The sequence below is a fragment of the Nyctereutes procyonoides genome, unplaced genomic scaffold, assembly GCF_905146905.1.
Source record: "Nyctereutes procyonoides isolate TBG_1078 unplaced genomic scaffold, NYPRO_anot_genome, whole genome shotgun sequence".
In the NCBI taxonomy this organism is placed as follows: domain Eukaryota; kingdom Metazoa; phylum Chordata; class Mammalia; order Carnivora; family Canidae; genus Nyctereutes; species Nyctereutes procyonoides.
This window is the reverse complement of record NW_026575140.1, coordinates 58,257,042-58,273,945: the sequence shown is the minus strand read 5'-3', so window position 1 is coordinate 58,273,945 and position 16,904 is coordinate 58,257,042. Positions and strand designations below refer to the sequence as shown.

The window sequence follows — 16,904 nt, the reverse complement described above, 5'->3', positions numbered from 1 at the left end:
ATTTTGCGGTAGTTAGTGTAATTTTGCCAATTCTGAACATACATGCACGTTCCCAGCCCCCTTGACTGCTCCACTGTCAGCAGCTCCACTGTCAGCAGCTCCAGGAACATCATCTCTTCCCTGGAGGAAATGGGAAGAAGGACTTTTAACAGGCTTACAGACAGGATGAGTTTCCCAGAGATGTACTTAAGAGGATGCCTCCCGTCCTTCAAGGGCCTTGAAGCATCTGATGGATTCTCTGGAAATCACACTTCCTGCTACTGTTTCCACCCAGAGCCAGCAGCTGAGAGCTCTGGATGCAGAACGGAGAGGATCTGCTGGTTTCATCCTATCTTCCCTGCTGGAGTCTTGAATCTTTTCATTATGTGTGATGGGGCCCAGCAGCCCAGCTGCACTGAAGAGTTCTGTCTGGGAGAAGGGAAGGAAAGAGACTGGGGAAGGAACGGAGGATCGAGAGGGGGAGGGAGCTGGGAGTGGGCGCTGGGGAGGAAGCTGGAGGAGGAGCTACAGGGGGAGCTGGAGGAGAAGCTGGGGAGGGAGCTGGAGCAGTAGCTGCAGGGGGAGCTGGGGAGGGAGCTGGGGAGAGTGCTGGGGGAGGGAGCTGAGGGGGAGCTGGAGGGGCTGTGGAGGGTCCGAAGGGATGAGCTAGGGGAGGAGCTAGGTTGGGAGCTGGGGGAGGAGGGCGAACGACAGTCCCCCCACCCCCGCCCCCTGCCGGTGGGACCCGCGCTGCGCCGGCGGCCGCTAGCAGGGCCGCCCGCCCTCGGGGCAGGTGCTCACCACTACCCTCGCCCCGCTGGCCTCCACGAGTGTCCGAGGCTCGTTCTCCAGGTTCCGTCAGCACCTACCCTAGAGAGGGTTAAGTGATGCACTGTGTGCGCGTCGCCCACCGATTCTACAAGAGTGCTGTCCTTGCAGAGCAGGAATTACTCTGGGCGAGAAGGGGACACGCGTGTTTACAGTGAGGACACCGTGTTGTGAGGACAGAAAACCGGTCAGGAAGGTCGTCATTAGCGCCATGGGGGTCGTGCGGAACCCCCCACCCCGCCCCTCACTGTCGTCGCTCCGAGCCTCTTCTCGGTAGTACCTCGGGCCCCGCTCTTCCGGCCCCCTCACGGGCATGCTGGGAGTCGTAGTCCTCTGCTGAGGCAGCGGCGGCCGTCGTGATGTCATCGGCGGGCGCCGCGGCGCGCGGCAGGAAGCGGCAAACACGCGCCGGCCGTCGGCCGCCGGGGCGCTGGCCTCCTGTCGCGGCGGCCGCCCGACATGCCCGAGGAGGCTGGCTTCCCGCCGGCCAAGAGGTTCCGGCCCGGCTGCGGGCCCCCGGAGGGGCGCGTGCTGATGTTGCTGACCGCGGGCGGCGGCAGCGGGGGCCGGAGGCAGCAGCCGGCCCTGGCCCAGCCCGCGGCCAGCCCGTACCCCGAGGCGGTGGAGCGGCAGCGCCGGAGCCTGCCCATCTTCCCGGCGCGGGGGCAGCTGCTGGCCCAGCTCCGCAACCTGGACAGCGCCGTCCTCATCGGTGAGTGGGCGCGCCGCGTCCTCTGCCCCGACCGCCACCTCAGCCCGCCGCCCCCAGCCCCGCAGCCGCGGTACCGGGGGGACAAAGGGCTCGGGAGGGAGGGGCGCCGCCCGGAGGTGTGAACCCGGCGGGTCCCACGCGAATTAAGAGGCGGCTTAAGGGTCGGGGGCTCGATCTGCATCCAGCCGGGGGTTGGGTGGGACGAACTCGGGAAGGGGTCAGGTGCGCAAGGGACGGGCTGTGGGGGGCGGGGGGGGGGCTCAGAGAAGAAGGAGACCCAGGAGGGCGCAGATAGTGGAGTAGAGTCGCAGGGAGAAGGAAGAGTGAACAGGTGCAGTAGTGAGGCCCCATCCAGAAACTTAAGTAGTGTGTGTGTCGTCGTCCCCCCCCCTTCGTGGGTGTGAGGCCCTGGGTGTTGGGGCCTAGGTCCTCCTTGTGGAGCCCACTGAGCGCCTCCACAGAGCTTGGGGGAAGCAGGAGGTGAGGGAAGGAAGGTGGTGAGAGCAGGCTCCTGCAGGGGGGAAACGGAAGGAGGTTGAGGAGTTTGCAGGTGCTCCCTGGTTGAGGAGGAAGAGCTCAGGAGAGACCAAGGCTGGAATACAGCACAGATTGGGGGACACTTGGAAACGGGGTAGATGGGAGCTGGCCTGAAGGAGGAGGGACATCCTGGAGGCTAGGGCTGGCCAAAGGAGGTGAGCGTGGGTGTGGCTAGGGAGAAGGTTGTAGGGGAGGGAGAGGGAGAGGGCATTTGAGGACTTCACATCTGTGGAATAGGTGCAGGACATTTGCTGAGAATGGGAGTCACAGGGCCTCAGGCCCTTGGGGGAGGATGGGACAGGGCCAGGCTGCAGAACCTGCAGACCACAGGATCGGTGGTTGTGCTGGCGTCCAGGTGCACTGACTGCACCACAGACTCACTCGTCATCTGCATGATGGGCTATGCTGCTTTAGCAATGCCCAGTAGTCTGGTGTAGGAGCAGGAGATGGTCAGGAAGACATGGATCCACACTTGGGGTTTTCTCAGGTGGACTCAGTAGGACTGCAGCAGAATCATCACATTCTCAGTCTGCGATTCTTGGCTGGGTCAGGAAGGATGAGCAGAGAGAGAAATGCAAGAATAATGAGATTGAGGACTCTAAGGTCAGAGAAGCTTAGTGGTAGCCAAGGGGAAGGATATCCAGGTTTGCTGAGTTCTTTGTTCTACTTAGGGACAGGTAGAGGAAGCCAGCAGGTGGGAAACCATACTGGGTGCTAACTGTATGCAGGATGTTCAAGTTCACAGAAGGGATGGACCTTCCCTGCCCCACCCTGAGGTGGAGGTGGGGGGCTGTGGTTATGCAGACAGTTTAAGGTGGATGGATGAGGGACCAGAAATGCTCCAGGGAGAGACTGGAGTCTGACATCCTGTTGGGTATGCTGGACAGACCTGGCAATGGTAGATGTGTCCCAAAACGTGGGCCAGGGGAGGTCGGAAGGGAAGAGCAGCATCTGGGGCCATGTGAGTAGGCGCCTTCCCATCTCATTTATTCTCTGGAGAAGTAACCATTTTATGTAACAGTTATATTTCCTTGGTTACCTATTATTGAACATTTATATTGTTTCCAGTTGTTTGCTTCCTAGAACAAAGTGGAGAAACAGTCTCTGAAGCTACATCTCTAATTATTTCCTCAGAACCAATTCCTGTACCTGGAGTTGTGGGTGGAGGGTATAAACATTTTAAAGATGTTTCTGATACAATTTGGCCTCCTGAGAAGCAACTCCAGTTATACTTCCCCAGGATACTCCTCCAGCTGTACCTCAGTCCCGTTTTCCTGGGATTTTATAACCTGGAGTATTTTCTTCTATATTTTCCTCCTGATTTTGGTGAATTGGTGTTAATTTGCACGTAAGTGAGACATGTTTTCTTTATCAGGAGAAACGGGCTCCGGGAAGACGACACAGCTCCCACAGTACCTCTATGAAGGGGGGATCGGCCGCCAGGGCGTCATAGCCGTGACCCAGCCTCGCCGAGTGGCTGCCATCTCTCTGGCCACTCGAGTCTCTGATGAGAAGAGAACAGAGCTCGGGAAGCTGGTACCTCACCGCCCCCTGCACTGACAGTCCACCCTCTCATCTGCATGGTGCTTTCTAGAGCAGCGCTCCCCAACGGAGGGAGGCTGTCTCACCCCGGTCACTTAGGCCCATCTGAGTCTTACCCGTTTCCTCAGACATCAGATGTCTGTGCCATTTGCTTTGCTTTCAGTCTGTTGGAAAGTTGGACAAATTAGGTGTTTCCCTCAAGCATCCTTAAGGCTCCAGTAACCTGTGTTCAGTCAGATCCATAAATCCATCTAGGAAATCACAGACACATCTCTAGCATACGCAGCTCTGTGTGTTCATGCGCTTCATGTTGAAACATCTCAGACATCCTATGTGCTCATAGCTTCACTTTAACTTACTTAAGTAGCTTAACTTCACTTAAGTAGCTGAGGCAGGAGTCTAGGTCTTAATTCTCCACAAGGCTTACAATCGTTGCAGTTCCCAGGCCATGTCCACTACCTGTGTGCCCCCAAGGGAGCAGGGCTGGGCGGTGCTGGCTCATCCCCGAGAGGGCACAAGTGCTCACACAGCGTCGGTTTCCTGGTGGGGTTTGCCGGGTGCTGACTGAACAAGGGGTTCCTCACACAGGTGGGCTACACGGTGCGCTTCGACGACGTCAGCTCAGAAGACACCAGGATCAAGTTCCTGACGGACGGCATGCTGCTGCGAGAGGCAATCTCTGACTCGTTGCTGCGGAAGTACAGCTGCATCATTCTGGATGAAGCCCACGAACGGACTGTGCACACCGACGTGCTCTTTGGAGTGGTGAAAGCCGCCCAGAGGAGGAGAAAGGAGCTGCGGAAACTGCCCCTCAAGGTAGCTGTGGCCTGGGTCCCTTCCCCTGCCTGGTGTGGTGCCCACTCTGCCTCCGGACAGGCCATGCCCGGGCCTCACCGTCTGCCCTTGGGGCTGGGGAGGGACCTGGAAACCCAGGCCCCATCTGGCTCTCCCACCATCTTCCTCTGGCCCGTCCGCAGGTGATTGTAATGTCTGCTACGATGGATGTGGACCTGTTCTCTCAGTATTTCAATGGAGCGTCCGTCCTCTATCTGGAGGGTCGACAGCATCCCATCCAGGTGTTTTATACCAAACAGCCTCAGCAGGATTACTTGCATGCCGCTCTCGTCTCCGTCTTCCAGATCCACCAGGTACGAGCTGGGCGCCGGTGGCCGCAGAGGCCTGGCTGACCTCGCGGTGGGTGGCGCGTTCAGCCTTGAGAAGACAAGCTGCCGACCCAAGTGCCCGGTGAGCTGTGCCATGGATATGAGGTGGTGGGTCTGGCTTTTTATTTTTTATGGCATCTCTCAGTATCTCTAAGAAGAAAAGTAATTCAGCTCTGAGCAGCGTCGTGTCTCAGCTGAGCCAGGAGACCTTACGTCAGCACAGACAGCATCTGGTTGTAAATCCCGGCAGGAACCCACACGGTGCTGCCCCCGAGCAAGCCTTGTGAGGTGCTGTGTCCTCTGTGCTTTGCTCCCTCGTTTAAAAAAGTTGGCTTTGACCCATTACCGAGTACTCCTTTAGAGTTTTTGGCTTTTTGAGAAAAACTGAATTAGGGAAACATTTCAAAATCTTTTCTCATTATACTAAATGTTTACTTAAAAGTTTGACTGATTATATCCCATTTTTGTTGACCTTATAAAATGGACTATGTGTACCTTCTGGTTAACTTTCTGAAGAAATTCAGAGGCAAGTTTTTAAGAAGTCATTTTTATTTTAATCTAAGTGGTAAGTGCATAAAGTTTAAAAAGGCAAGTAGTTCTATAAGGATGATAAAAACCAGTGATTGGGGCACCTGGGCAACTGAGTCAGGTAAGCATCCAACTCTTGATTTCAGCTCAGACTCAAGACATCGAGCCCCACGGGCTGCCTGCTCAGCGGGGAGCCTGCTTCTCCCTCTCCCTCTGCCCCCCAGCCCCTGCTTGCTCTCACACGTTCTCTGTCTCTCTCTCTCTCTCAAATAAATAAATACATCTTTAAAACCCCAACAGCCGCTTTTACTTCCATGTTCCCGATCCCGTTGTTTACAGTGACGTTGTTCACTGTCCTAGCTGCTTTCTCTGGACTCTAGTGTTTCCAGTGTCACCTGCCAGCACTGCTGGTCTTGGGCAGTGTCTGTTCCTGCTGCGGCAGGTGGGGATTCACACTTACCTCCCTCTGCCCTCTCAACATAGATGTATATCATGGTTCCGAGGCCCAAATCAGTACTGCAGCCTTAAAACCCGACGTTGCCAGCACAGTCCATCCCAGTGCCTCGTGCCTCGTACGACATGGCTGCACGAGTTTCCTGTGTGCCCATTGCTAGCTTTCTCCCAAGTGCCAACACCTACCATCTGCCAATCATGAATATTTTTCATGTGTTTAAGCACACTCCCCTTTTCCCCGGAGCAACTCATGCTGCCTTCTGCTCAAGGCAGGTGGCTTCTAGGCCTCTGTGCCCTGTCTGGACTCTTCCCGTTGGCCATGCTTCTAGGTAGAATCTCATTCCGCCTCCCATGTCCTCCCAGCCTCCCACCAGTGGGGTGGAGGACGGCAGCAGGGGTTGGCCACGCCACCCTTGGGTTCCCCCTCCCCTGACCCACCCATGCCTCACTCGGGTCATCTCCGACAGGCCTGTGTCTTGCCTCCTTAGGCCCTCCAGACCACGCCCAGGCTGGAGTACCCTCTGCCTGGTCCCTCACTCCTCGCCTCTCCACTCTCAAAACGGGTCCAAACTTCCAATCCCTTTTCTTGTCTGCTGCCTCTGTTGCTCTGGGCTTAGCACTCCACTGCCATTTAGATGGAGGCAAGTGCTCGCTCCCGCGGCACATAATGCCAGATGCAGGAAGGGCTTCACCTGCCAGAAGCAGATGAGGTCAGGATGGTTCCTGAGTGGTGGCTCTGAGGAGCGTGACTGACGAGGTTCTGACTGTTGTTGATTTTTCCACCTATGTGTGCTCATGAACACATGTGCATGCATATTTACACATAGACACATGCACGTGTGTGTTTATTAACATTAAACGTCATTTGTAGTTGTCTTGTCACTCAACCCCTTGGCCAATGAAGATAATGTGAACAGACCACAAGGAAGGGTAGGTGTGCGAGTATGTCATTAATGCTGGGGTGTTCCTCAGCTTGCAAACAGCAAGAGCCCAGTTAGTTTCAGGGTCTAAGCACTGGGGTCAACGCAGCAGGATTTTTTTTTAATTTACTTATTTGAGAGAGAGAGCATGCAGGGGAAGGGGCAGGGGGCAGGAGAGTCTCCAGCCGATACGGGGCTTCATCCCATGGCCTTGAGACTGTGACCTGAGCCAAAATCAAGAGTCAGCTGCCTACCAACTGAGCCCCACCCAGGGCATGATTTTGGGGTGTGTGCCAGTGCTTTAGTGGCATCGTTTCATGAGGCCTCTTCTTCCATTGTGACCACTCCTTCCCATTCCCACGGGCCACGGTCTCTCCAGCTGGCTTCTGTCCCATTGGTTCCATCTTTCCAGATGTCTAAAGAGGGAGAAGGGAGCTTTGTGCAGATTTTGCTTGGTTTGCTTTCATGGTATTATTCTCGTTGCAAAAGCAGTCTGGTGGTCTTCCTTCAACATTTCCTTAATTTGCTTTTAAACTGGCTGGCTAACTCCCTCAAGTGCCAGCTCTGAGCACCGTCAGTGAGGGCTTTCTCCCCAGGGGAGACACCTCATTTAGGCCCATTTACCTCTCTGCCGTTAAGAAAATAACTTCAGGAGGCTTCGACAGTGACTAGTAATGCCGTGCTTCCCTTCTCTAGGAGGCCCCGTCTTCTCAGGACATCCTGGTGTTCCTCACTGGGCAGGAGGAGATCGAAGCCGTGAGCAAGACCTGCCGGGATATTGCTAAGCACCTCCCAGACGGCTGCCCCTCCATGCTGGTCCTTCCCCTGTATGCCTCCCTGCCCTATGCCCAGCAGCTCCGCGTCTTCCAGGGGGCCCCCAAGGTGAGCATGCCCCCGTCCCCGGGCACCTGTGGCCGGGATGCTCAGGTACCAGGTGCAGTAGCCGAAAAACTGTAGGAATAGAAGACACAGTCCCAGACAGAGCTCCCTGCCTTGGTGAGAACAGGGTGGGGAATAGTTGGGGGTGGGGTCGGGTGGGCAGAGGCAGTAGGTGGAAGGTGTCTGGCACCGACCCACCATGTTCACCCCCCACACCATGTCTCGTGTGTGCGGGCCATCCAGGCACCATATATACACCATGGGCTCACGGCCTCGCCCTCTAGAGAACCGGCAAGGTAGGTGGCGGTCCCATCTTCCCATCTTGTAAACACGAAGGCCCTGAGAGGAGAAGCAATGGTGCTTAGGGAGTGCCCAGCAGGGATGGGGGTCCTGCCCACACCTGCCTGTTCCCTGCCTCTCATCACTTCAGCATAAGCCTTCAAGACGGTAACCTCCCCCCGCCAGCCACCCGATGTAATTACCCCCGTCAGTATTAGGAGCTCTAATAATGAGGTCATCGTTTCTCGATCGCAAGTGGGCTGTGGAAATGCACTGTGAGGAATATGTTCTGAGGTTTCTGAATCACATGTGTCCTATGGTTTTTGGCTTCTCTCTCTTACCAGGGCTGTCGGAAAGTGATCATTGCGACCAACATTGCTGAGACCTCCATAACCATTACGGGAATAAAATATGTAGTTGACACAGGCATGGTCAAAGCAAAGAAGTATAACCCTGGTGAGAATCTAGCCACGAGTGCTTCTTCTCCGGGCGGCGAGCCCCAAAGCCTCTCCCAGTGAGCGCTTCCTTCTCTGACTCGCAGAGACTGACCAGGGGCCGGGGTGGAGTATGGGCAGTGGGAGCAAGGCTGAGGCAGCGTGGAACGGGGCCCATTCACCAGCCTAAGAACAGGGGCCGGGCCTGGCCGGAGGACCAAGAGCCCATCAGCAGCCAGGAGAGGGGCTGCGTAGCCAGGGACACCTGGCTCTCACCACAGTGAGAGCTTTCTAGACGTGACATAGGAGGTGCAGGTGTCCCAGGAAACTTCCCTGGGCTGGGGCGAGGCCCGCTGATCCCTGAGGTAGCGTGTGGAAGGCCCTGTTCACCTGCACCTGGCCCAGAGCACACCTTCACCCAGGACACCCCTGGGAGCAGTGCCGTCACACCATCTCCCTCCTGGAGCAGAGCCAGGGGTGCAGTGTAGGCACTGGGGCCAGGACCTTGAGGAGCAGCCAGCCTGGCTTCCTGGATACCGGGTCTTGGAACTGAAGAGCCTCATGGCCTGGGCAGCCCTTGGCCCTGGGCAGAGCGGTGTGGCTGTGGCCCTGCAGTCTCTGTGGGACCTGCGGCTGTTCTCCTGGCCCCAGCTGTCAGCAAGCAGGCTTCCTGGCGTCCCAGCAACACCACTCACTCTGTCTCAGCCCTGGCCACTGGTTTTGTGCCTTCCAATTCAGCCCCGAGGTTTCTGGGCTCCTGGGTTGCAGGAAGTATCACTGCATTGTCGTCCATGCCGTGGAAACCGCTAGTTCATAGTGGGGGGTGAAGTGCTCACACAGTCCCTTCTCCCTGCAGACAGCGGCCTGGAGGTGCTGGCCGTACAGCGTGTGTCCAAGACACAGGCGTGGCAGCGTGCAGGCCGGGCTGGCCGGGAGGACAGTGGCATCTGTTACCGGCTCTACACAGAGAATGAGTTTGAGAAGTTTGAGAAGATGACGGTGCCAGAGATCCAGAGGTAGGCCTGTGGTGCCCCTGAGATGCTCTCGCTCCCCGTGCCTGGGCTGGAGGATGAGAAGCAGGTGCACCAGCCACGTCTCTGCTCCTCACAGGTGTAACCTGGCCAGCGTGCTGCTGCAGCTCCTTGCGATGAAAATCCCCAACGTGCTCACCTTCGACTTCATGTCCAAGCCCTCTCCAGGTAGGCAGCATCTCCAGTGGAGCAGTGGGGGCCTGGGTGGATAAGGACCGACAAAGGGTTGGGCTCCCCAAAAAGCATTTGGGGATCTCCTGTCCGGTTCCCTGGTGTGTGACCTCAGCTGGTGGAGGGGCGCCTGAGAGCCCCGAGGGTGGATTCTGTGGCCAGAGCTGCTGGTGTCCCTCCCAGTCAGCCGGGCGGCCCCTCCTGGACTGGTTGCCAGTCCCCGATCCTCTGTAGCAGCCCAAGTGCAGGGCACGTGCAGTCTGGTTTGTGGGCCAGTGATTCTTCCAGGACCTTCCTTCTGTTCAGCCCATTTCATATGGTTCATTTGTGTTGATGCCCGTCCTTACCCAATGCTGTTCCCATCTGAATAAACCAAGCTCAGACGTCCCTTTGCTGACGGAGACCATGCACCTTGCTCTTTCCCCCCAACGTATCTTGCACATTGTTTTCTCTCATCATGTATCTATTCTGTCCTCAGAAATACTGCTTTATTCTTTAGTGGGTGATGCATGGATGTGGTCAAGAGTGAGAAAGTGAAGGAACGAAACAGTAAATGTTTCTCAGCAGGGGCCTCTGAGGGCCAGTTCCAGGTCCCCGCAGGGCCACAAGCGCGTCTGTGCATGGGTTTCTCATGTGTGATGCAAGCTGGTCATAGGCCATTGCCCTAGCTGGTGACAGCCCTGGCAGCTCTGCTCTGGGGACCATGGTTTGACGCAGAGCCATCTGCTCCCTGAAGCTCAGGACCAGTTGCAACTCCACCCCCCTCCCCCCGCCTCGGGTTTTTTGCTCCTCACAACTCTGTTTCTGTAGATCACATGCAGGCAGCTGTGGCCCAGCTAGACCTGTTAGGTGCTCTTGAACGGAAGGACAACCAGCTCACTCTGACTCCCATTGGAAGGAAGATGGCAGCTTTCCCTTTAGAGCCCAAATTTGCCAAAGTAAGTCATCTGTCCCCTTGGTGTCCCCTCTGTCCCTGCATGGCCCACTGTCCCCCGGGGCCTTCGCTCCACTGGAGGAACTGGCGCCCCTACCATGTGTCCGATACAGACTCAGGCTCTTGCTAAGTGTGAACCCTCCCCATGGGGAATGCAGGAGCGCGGGCACTGTCGGGTCCTAGAGAACAGGATGCGAACACGACCCGAGTGGCCATCCGAGACCACACAAGCAGGACAGGCAGGGGCTGTGCTCAGAAGCCAGGAGAGAGGCTGGCGCCCACATTTGCATTCCCATCTGCAGACCATTCTCCTGTCCCCGAAGTTCCACTGCACTGAGGAGATCCTGACCATCGTCTCCCTACTATCTGTGGACAGCGTGCTGTACAACCCTCCCTCCCGGAGGGACGAAGTGCAGGCCATGCGGAAGAAGTTCCTGTCCAGTGAGGGGGACCACATCACGCTGCTCAACATCTACCGCACCTTCAAGAGCCTTGGTGGGGATAAGGTACTGGCTCTCCTTCCCTCTCAGTGGCGCCTCCTCCCCACCTGAGCACAGGTCTGAGCACTTGTCTCGCTTGTGGTGGACAAGAGGGTGCGGGGGCATCAGTGGACAGCGGCCACTTGTGCTCCACTTGTCCTCAGTGGGGTAGAGGCCCCTCGAGTTGGTGGCTGAGCTTCTCAGCTACAAGATGAGCTTTTTCCACCTGCCCTGGCATTTCTTCATAGTCATGTTTGCTTAAGTGATGATTCCGTTCCCCAGACCCGGATGGAAAGGGCATCTAGGATGCCCTGCTGTCTGATAGCAGAGCTTCTGGGAAACCCCTCGTCCACCAAAGCAGCATGAAATGAACAAGCAGTTCTCATTAGTTCATGGGGAAATGTTTTTTTGCGTTCCCAGACCCCAAACATAACTTCTCTTAGGTTTTTCTGATACCTTAGGTCACATGTTCTTAAGAATTCTACAAAATAGACTCAGTTGCAGCCTAGCTGCTCCCCCGTGGTGGCTTGATGCGGGAGGGTCGAGCATGGCTCCAAGGTCTGGGCAGCTCCAGGGAAGAGGCCTGGCCGCCTTTTGTGGGGCTCACAGCAGAACACACAATGAATGCTGCTTGTGCTTTTTCTCCTTTACCATAAAAGCAAAAATCTCGCTGTGCTCATTGCCATGAGCAAAATAACGTAAGTCCTCCCTCCAAATGAGGTGGCCTGACACATGTGTGCGTTTCTTTGGTTCATCCATAAACCCACACGTGGGCCTGTGTGCACTTCAGTGGCGTATTGTGATGCAGTCCGTTCTCAAAAAAAGCCACTACAGTCTCATGATTGTAAATGTTCTGCTTTATTTGCCTGAGTTTATTTTTAAGGAAACAGAATGCTGCTGTACATACAGCAAAAACCCTGATCTGCCGGTTCTTGGGCCTCCCCTTGCGTGTGGCCGCTGTCCTGAGGTTGGCCTGCGGGCACCTGACAACCCTTGTGGCACCATTACCGTGACCCGAGAGCACGGTGTTTTCCGGAACATGTGCTCGGAGGGGAGCGTTGGTTGGTGTGGGGCTGGTACCCGCCACTTGCCACCCACCACCGACAGCCCTGCCATTTCCCGTCCCCCACCCCAGCGGTGGAGAAGACTGTGGAGAAGCCGTCCCACTCCAGTGGCCCCACCGGCCCCACTGGTCCCTGGACAACTGTGTGCCACGTTGCTGGAGATGAAACCCTCTGGCGTCTGTTACCCTCAACTGTTTGCCATGAGCCCCCAGGCCAAGCACCCTTGCAGACCTTTGTGGGACATTCATGCTGCGCCATGTCAGTCGTGTGCTCACGGCCTTGTCTGTTTTCCTGCCAAGTTGTCAGACGCGTAGGAGGGATCCATGCACCCTGGGGGCAGTTGTACCCCCATGTACCCGCATCTGTAGCTTTTCCCTGGCGACTTCACATAAGGGAATTTGTTCTACAGTTTCATATTTAAGCACCGGTCCTGCCCAGCGGGGGGCTAGACCTCAACCCTGACCCCCAGGGTTGCGCTCCCCCAGTGAGCCAGCACCCTCCCTGCATGAGGGAATATTCCTCTTGGAAGGGGGTATTTACGGTTTCTCCTTATAGTGCATGCTTTCTGGAAGAAAGCGGTTTTCTGTATTTATTTCTGGCCACTGAAGTTCCCCCTCGGGATTCAGCTGTTGTCACAGTGACATCACTCATCTGCAGAAGTGATGGCATGGTGAGAGCGGATTTTCTCCTGCACAGGACTGGTGCAGAGAGAATTTTGTCAACAGCAGGAACATGATGCTGGCGGCTGAAGTCAGGGCGCAGCTAAGGGACATCTGCCTGAAGGTACCTGCCCCCTGGAGTCTCCGCACCACCTCGCAGGCCTCGCCCCAGGTCCCCCTCTCTCCCTAGGGCTCTGGGCTATTTCCACTTCATAGACATGAAGTTCAGACAAATTACCAGGAACTCAGTTTGAATCGCAGCCAGAGGGCAAGGAGCTGGCGGCCTGTAAGGAGAGGCCCCCATTGAGCTGCAGGCCTTGCTGGCTCCCCAGAGGTGGTAAGAGCAGAGCAGAGGGTCCCCATCAGGCAGGGACCAGCACGTTACCAAGAACAAAACCCCAGGAGCCATCTAAAAGGGAAAAGTGAGGGTAGAGAGGTTTCTTGGGGAGACTGAGGACCCAACAGGAGCCAGGGCCTCTCTGGCTGCTCTCTGCAGGCCCTTCTTGCTCCCACCTCCTCTTGGAGGGATTGCTTCCCCCCATTCTCTCCCCTGGGGGAGCCGCAGAAAGTGGTCAGTTTCCTGAGTTCTTCTCCAGCTCCCCAAGGAGGGGTCAAGCAGGCGCCCAGCGTCTCCTCAGGGCTTGAGGAGGCTGACTCAGACCTGGGCTGAGGGGCCTTGAGTGGGATAGGGCTGGGTTGGGGCTCAAGGAGGACTGGGGACTGGCACCCCAGAATGGAAAGGTGAATTTGGCCGTGGTGGGAGAGAGCGGAAAGGCCCCATCCCCTGGGCCGGGCTGGCCATCCCCCTCCTCTCACTCCCCACCCCCCCACCCCCCGCTGGGCCACTTGCTTCTTCTGACAGAGCTTCTTCCTGTGCAGATGTCCATGCCCTTGGTGTCCTGCCGTGGGGATGTGGAGAGCATCCGCCGCTGCCTGGCGCACAGCCTGTTCATGAGCGCGGCCGAGCTGCAGCCCGATGGCACATACACCACCACAGACAGCCGCCAGCCCGTGGCCATCCACCCCTCGTCCGCGCTCTTCCACTGCAGGCCGGCCTGCGTCGTGTACACCGAGCTGCTCCACACCAGCAAGTGCTACATGCGGGACCTCTGCGTGGTGGCTGCCGAGTGGCTGTACGAGGCCGCCCCCGACTACTTTCGGAGGAAGCTGAGGGCCACCCGGGACTGAGTGGCCTGACTGTGGGCCTGGAAGTGTCTTTGCTTCCCACCCTTAGGGTTAGTGGGTGGAATCCTCTTTGCGGGGCAACTCTGGGGACGCTCCTGTTCACCCCCTCCCCTGCCCAGGGCGTAGCAGTAGCAGTACCTGCTGGGGCATGGACACACCCGGAGTCCAGGGAGCCGTGCGGCCACACCGGCTGTGCCCTGCTTCTCCGTGAGACCCCGAGGCCTTGGGATGGGGGGGATTTCCTGGGAGGGGCCCTAGGTGGTAGCGAAGCTCAGGTGTCATCCTTGGATTTGCCCTCATGTCTGTGCAAGTGCTGTGGTCTCTTCCCTCCTGAACCTCACACCCCAGGAGGCCGACCTCCTTACCATGTTCTTCTCCAACATGGGGGGACAGTGGAGGAGCGCCTCTGTGGCCCACCCCCAACTGGGCTTTCGGGGCATGTGCGTGTTTCCAGGAATGTTGACTTATAGCTCCCAGATCAGGTTCAGTATAGATGTGGGAAACTTGGTGGCCGCGGCCACTGGCTGCTTTTCTCTCCAGCCGGGCACTAGAGGCCCTGGCAGTAGAACTGGGCACGAGGGGCACGAGGAGGACCCAGCCTCTCCTGGCTATTGGGGCTGCTAGAGGGGGGAGAGGTGAAGGGCCTGTGACCCAACCTCACCTGGCAGTTCCACCTGCCCCACCTCTTGGGGCTGTGCTCTTGTGTCTCATTTGTTGTCTCTACTCTCCTCCCAGAGGCCTGTGGCAGTGGGGGGGGGGGGGGGGCTGGGCGGCAGCTCTGCTCCTTCCTGCCTGTGCTCACCCCCACCCGCCCCAGTTCCCACCTGTCAGGCAGTCCCACAGTCCCTTCCTGGCATCGTGTTCGGAGGAGGAAAGACACAGCAAAGTTTCCTCTTCACTATTTAATCACCAAAAGCAAGTCCTCTTTTCCCAAGATTGCTTTGCCCTCAAAGAAGCTGGTTTTTCATTGGGCTTCACAAGTCTGAAGGCAGATATGCAGTATTTCCATCATTTCTTGCAAAGTGCACCATGTGGTTTCTGAGCCAGGGCCACACTACCTGACACACTCCGCCAAGCCTGCTGGCCTCACCTAGGCACAACCCTCACCTGGACGCAGGCCCATGTCGGAGGTGTCCAGCTGGCGCTCCAACCTCCAGCATCCGGCCAGGGCAAGGGCAGGCTGGGCGCAGGACTCCCCATTGTACCAACTTCTCCGACCTCGCTGGCCCTTAGACCACCTGTTACTTACAGTTGCTGACTCTGACGAGTTTTTCAGAAAATTTTGTAAGTGTATTTTTCTCATTTCTTAATAGAGGCCTAGGATGTTCAGCCTGATGGGGAGTGGGAGGAACTATTGTATTTTAATGTGATTCATGCTGGTTAATGGGAGAGGACTGTTCGCTTGTTCCTGGAGGGAGTGCCAGGCAGGTGGGCACCGTTCAGACTGAGCTTATCCTGCTTCAGGACCTGTTCCAGCAGGGCTTCAGGCTGAATCATTTCCAGAAAGTTTTAATGTTTCTCTACAGAAATATGTTGGTTGCTGGAACATTCTGGCAGAGTTTTGATACAGTAGTTTTTTTATTGGGTTTTTAAACAAGGTAATTTTTAACCTAGCTGCTCAGGGATTGAATCAGATTGGAAAACCCATTCTGACTACATATTACTACAAAGAAATACCCGGCCGTTTGGAGCTGCGGAGGACACGTTTCCTAACAACAATGACGATGCAGCACCACCCACAAGCTCGTGTCATTAGCTGGACCAGACCTCTGAGGTGAGACACAACCACCTCCTTTCCAGTCTGTTGCATCTCTGGATGAATCACCAGCTCCCCGAGCAGCTCCTGGAGGTGGATGCCCTCCCGGCAACACAGGGTCACTGCAAGGCATGGCTCACTGGCACCCTGGCCCTGATCAAGACCTTACGTGATGCGGCATCTCTGCTGCATGTGGAGTGGTCCCTTTCTGCTCTGACATGCAGTACTGGGCCCGTCTGTCCGTGTCACACTGCTGTCCAGAGGGAAGGACAGGCCGGGCATGCTGTGGGGTCCTCTAGCCTACCAGGATATGCTGCACCTGTGGGGAAGCAAGGGTTTTACTGCAGTTTGGTTAGAGTACTATAACTCGCAGGAGAAAACCCCATCTTTGTTCAGGTTGACTTTTTTTTTTTTTTTTTTTAAGATTTTATTTATTCATGAGAGACAGAGACCCAGGCAGAGGGAGAAGCAGGCTCCCTCTAGGGAGCCCAATGCGGGACTCGATCCCAGGACCCCGGGATCACGCCCTAATCCAAAGGCAGACGCTCAACCACTGAGCCCCCATAGGTGCCTCAGGTTGATGTTTTATTCTGAGAGTCTGTTCTTGCTCAGACAGCTCTACAGTGACAGCAGCTCTTGTATATAATCCTCCAGTTTGCACATGACTGTCATCCATTAAAAGTGAATCTTGTTCATGACGTGTGTGACTCTTGGGTCTCTTTTGTCTGCTGTTTAGAATATACTTCAGAATTAGTCTTTGCCACCCATTCGGGAACATATTTTTTTTTCCTTTTTAAACTTTTATTTTTTAATTTAAATTGAATTTGCCAACATATAACACTCAGCTCATCCCATCAAGTGCCCTCCTTAGTGCCTGTCACCCAGTTACCTATCCCCCCACTCACCACCCCTCCAGCAACCCTTTGGTTTTTTTTCCCAGAGTTAGGAGTCTCATGGTTTGTCTCTCTAATTTTTCCCACTCAGTTCCTCTCCTTTCCCTTAGAGTCCCTTTCACTATGTCGTATATTCCACATATAAGTGAAACCATATGATAATTATCTTTCTTCCACTGACTTCACTCAGCATGGTACCCTCCAGTTCCATCCATGTCGGAGTAAATGGTAGGTATTCATCCTTTCTGATGGCTGATTCATATTACATTGTGTGTATATATATCTTCTTTATCCATCATCTGTCGAAGGACATCGTGGCTCCTCCCAGTCTGGCTATTATGGACATTGCTGCTGTGAACACGGGTCCAGGTGCCCCTTCAGATCACTACATCAGTATCTTTGGGATAAATACCCAATAGTGCAATGGCTAGATCGTAGGATAGCTGTATTTTTAACTTGAGGACGCTCCACACTGTTC

General features: G+C 55.8%; 1 protein-coding gene across 1 annotated transcript; it reads left to right on the top strand.

The window, feature by feature from the left end:
- The first annotated feature begins 1,208 nt into the window (after window positions 1-1,208).
- On the top strand, window positions 1,209-16,231 carry DHX33 (DEAH-box helicase 33). Its single transcript, XM_055306496.1, has 12 exons — window positions 1,209-1,519; window positions 3,432-3,592; window positions 4,187-4,414; window positions 4,576-4,746; window positions 7,359-7,544; window positions 8,165-8,276; window positions 9,111-9,270; window positions 9,365-9,453; window positions 10,267-10,394; window positions 10,693-10,896; window positions 12,630-12,716; window positions 13,472-16,231. The coding sequence occupies exons 1-12, from the start codon at window positions 1,267-1,269 to the stop codon at window positions 13,778-13,780; spliced, it is 2,088 nt and encodes a 695-aa protein (XP_055162471.1). The 5' UTR covers window positions 1,209-1,266; the 3' UTR covers window positions 13,781-16,231.
- Window positions 16,232-16,904: the final 673 nt, after the last annotated feature.

What these genes read in the sequence shown, in the direction of transcription:
- DHX33 (XM_055306496.1), top strand. Translation starts at nt 1,267, where the DNA reads ATGCCCGAGGAGGCTGGCTTCCCGCCGGCCAAGAGGTTCCGGCCCGGC. An exon ending in TCTTCCAGGGGGCCCCCAAG is followed by an intron (nt 7,545 to 8,164) that starts GTGAGCATGCCC and finishes CTCTCTTACCAG; the next exon opens with GGCTGTCGGAAAGTGATCAT. An exon ending in TAAGGGACATCTGCCTGAAG is followed by an intron (nt 12,717 to 13,471) that starts GTACCTGCCCCC and finishes CTTCCTGTGCAG; the next exon opens with ATGTCCATGCCCTTGGTGTC.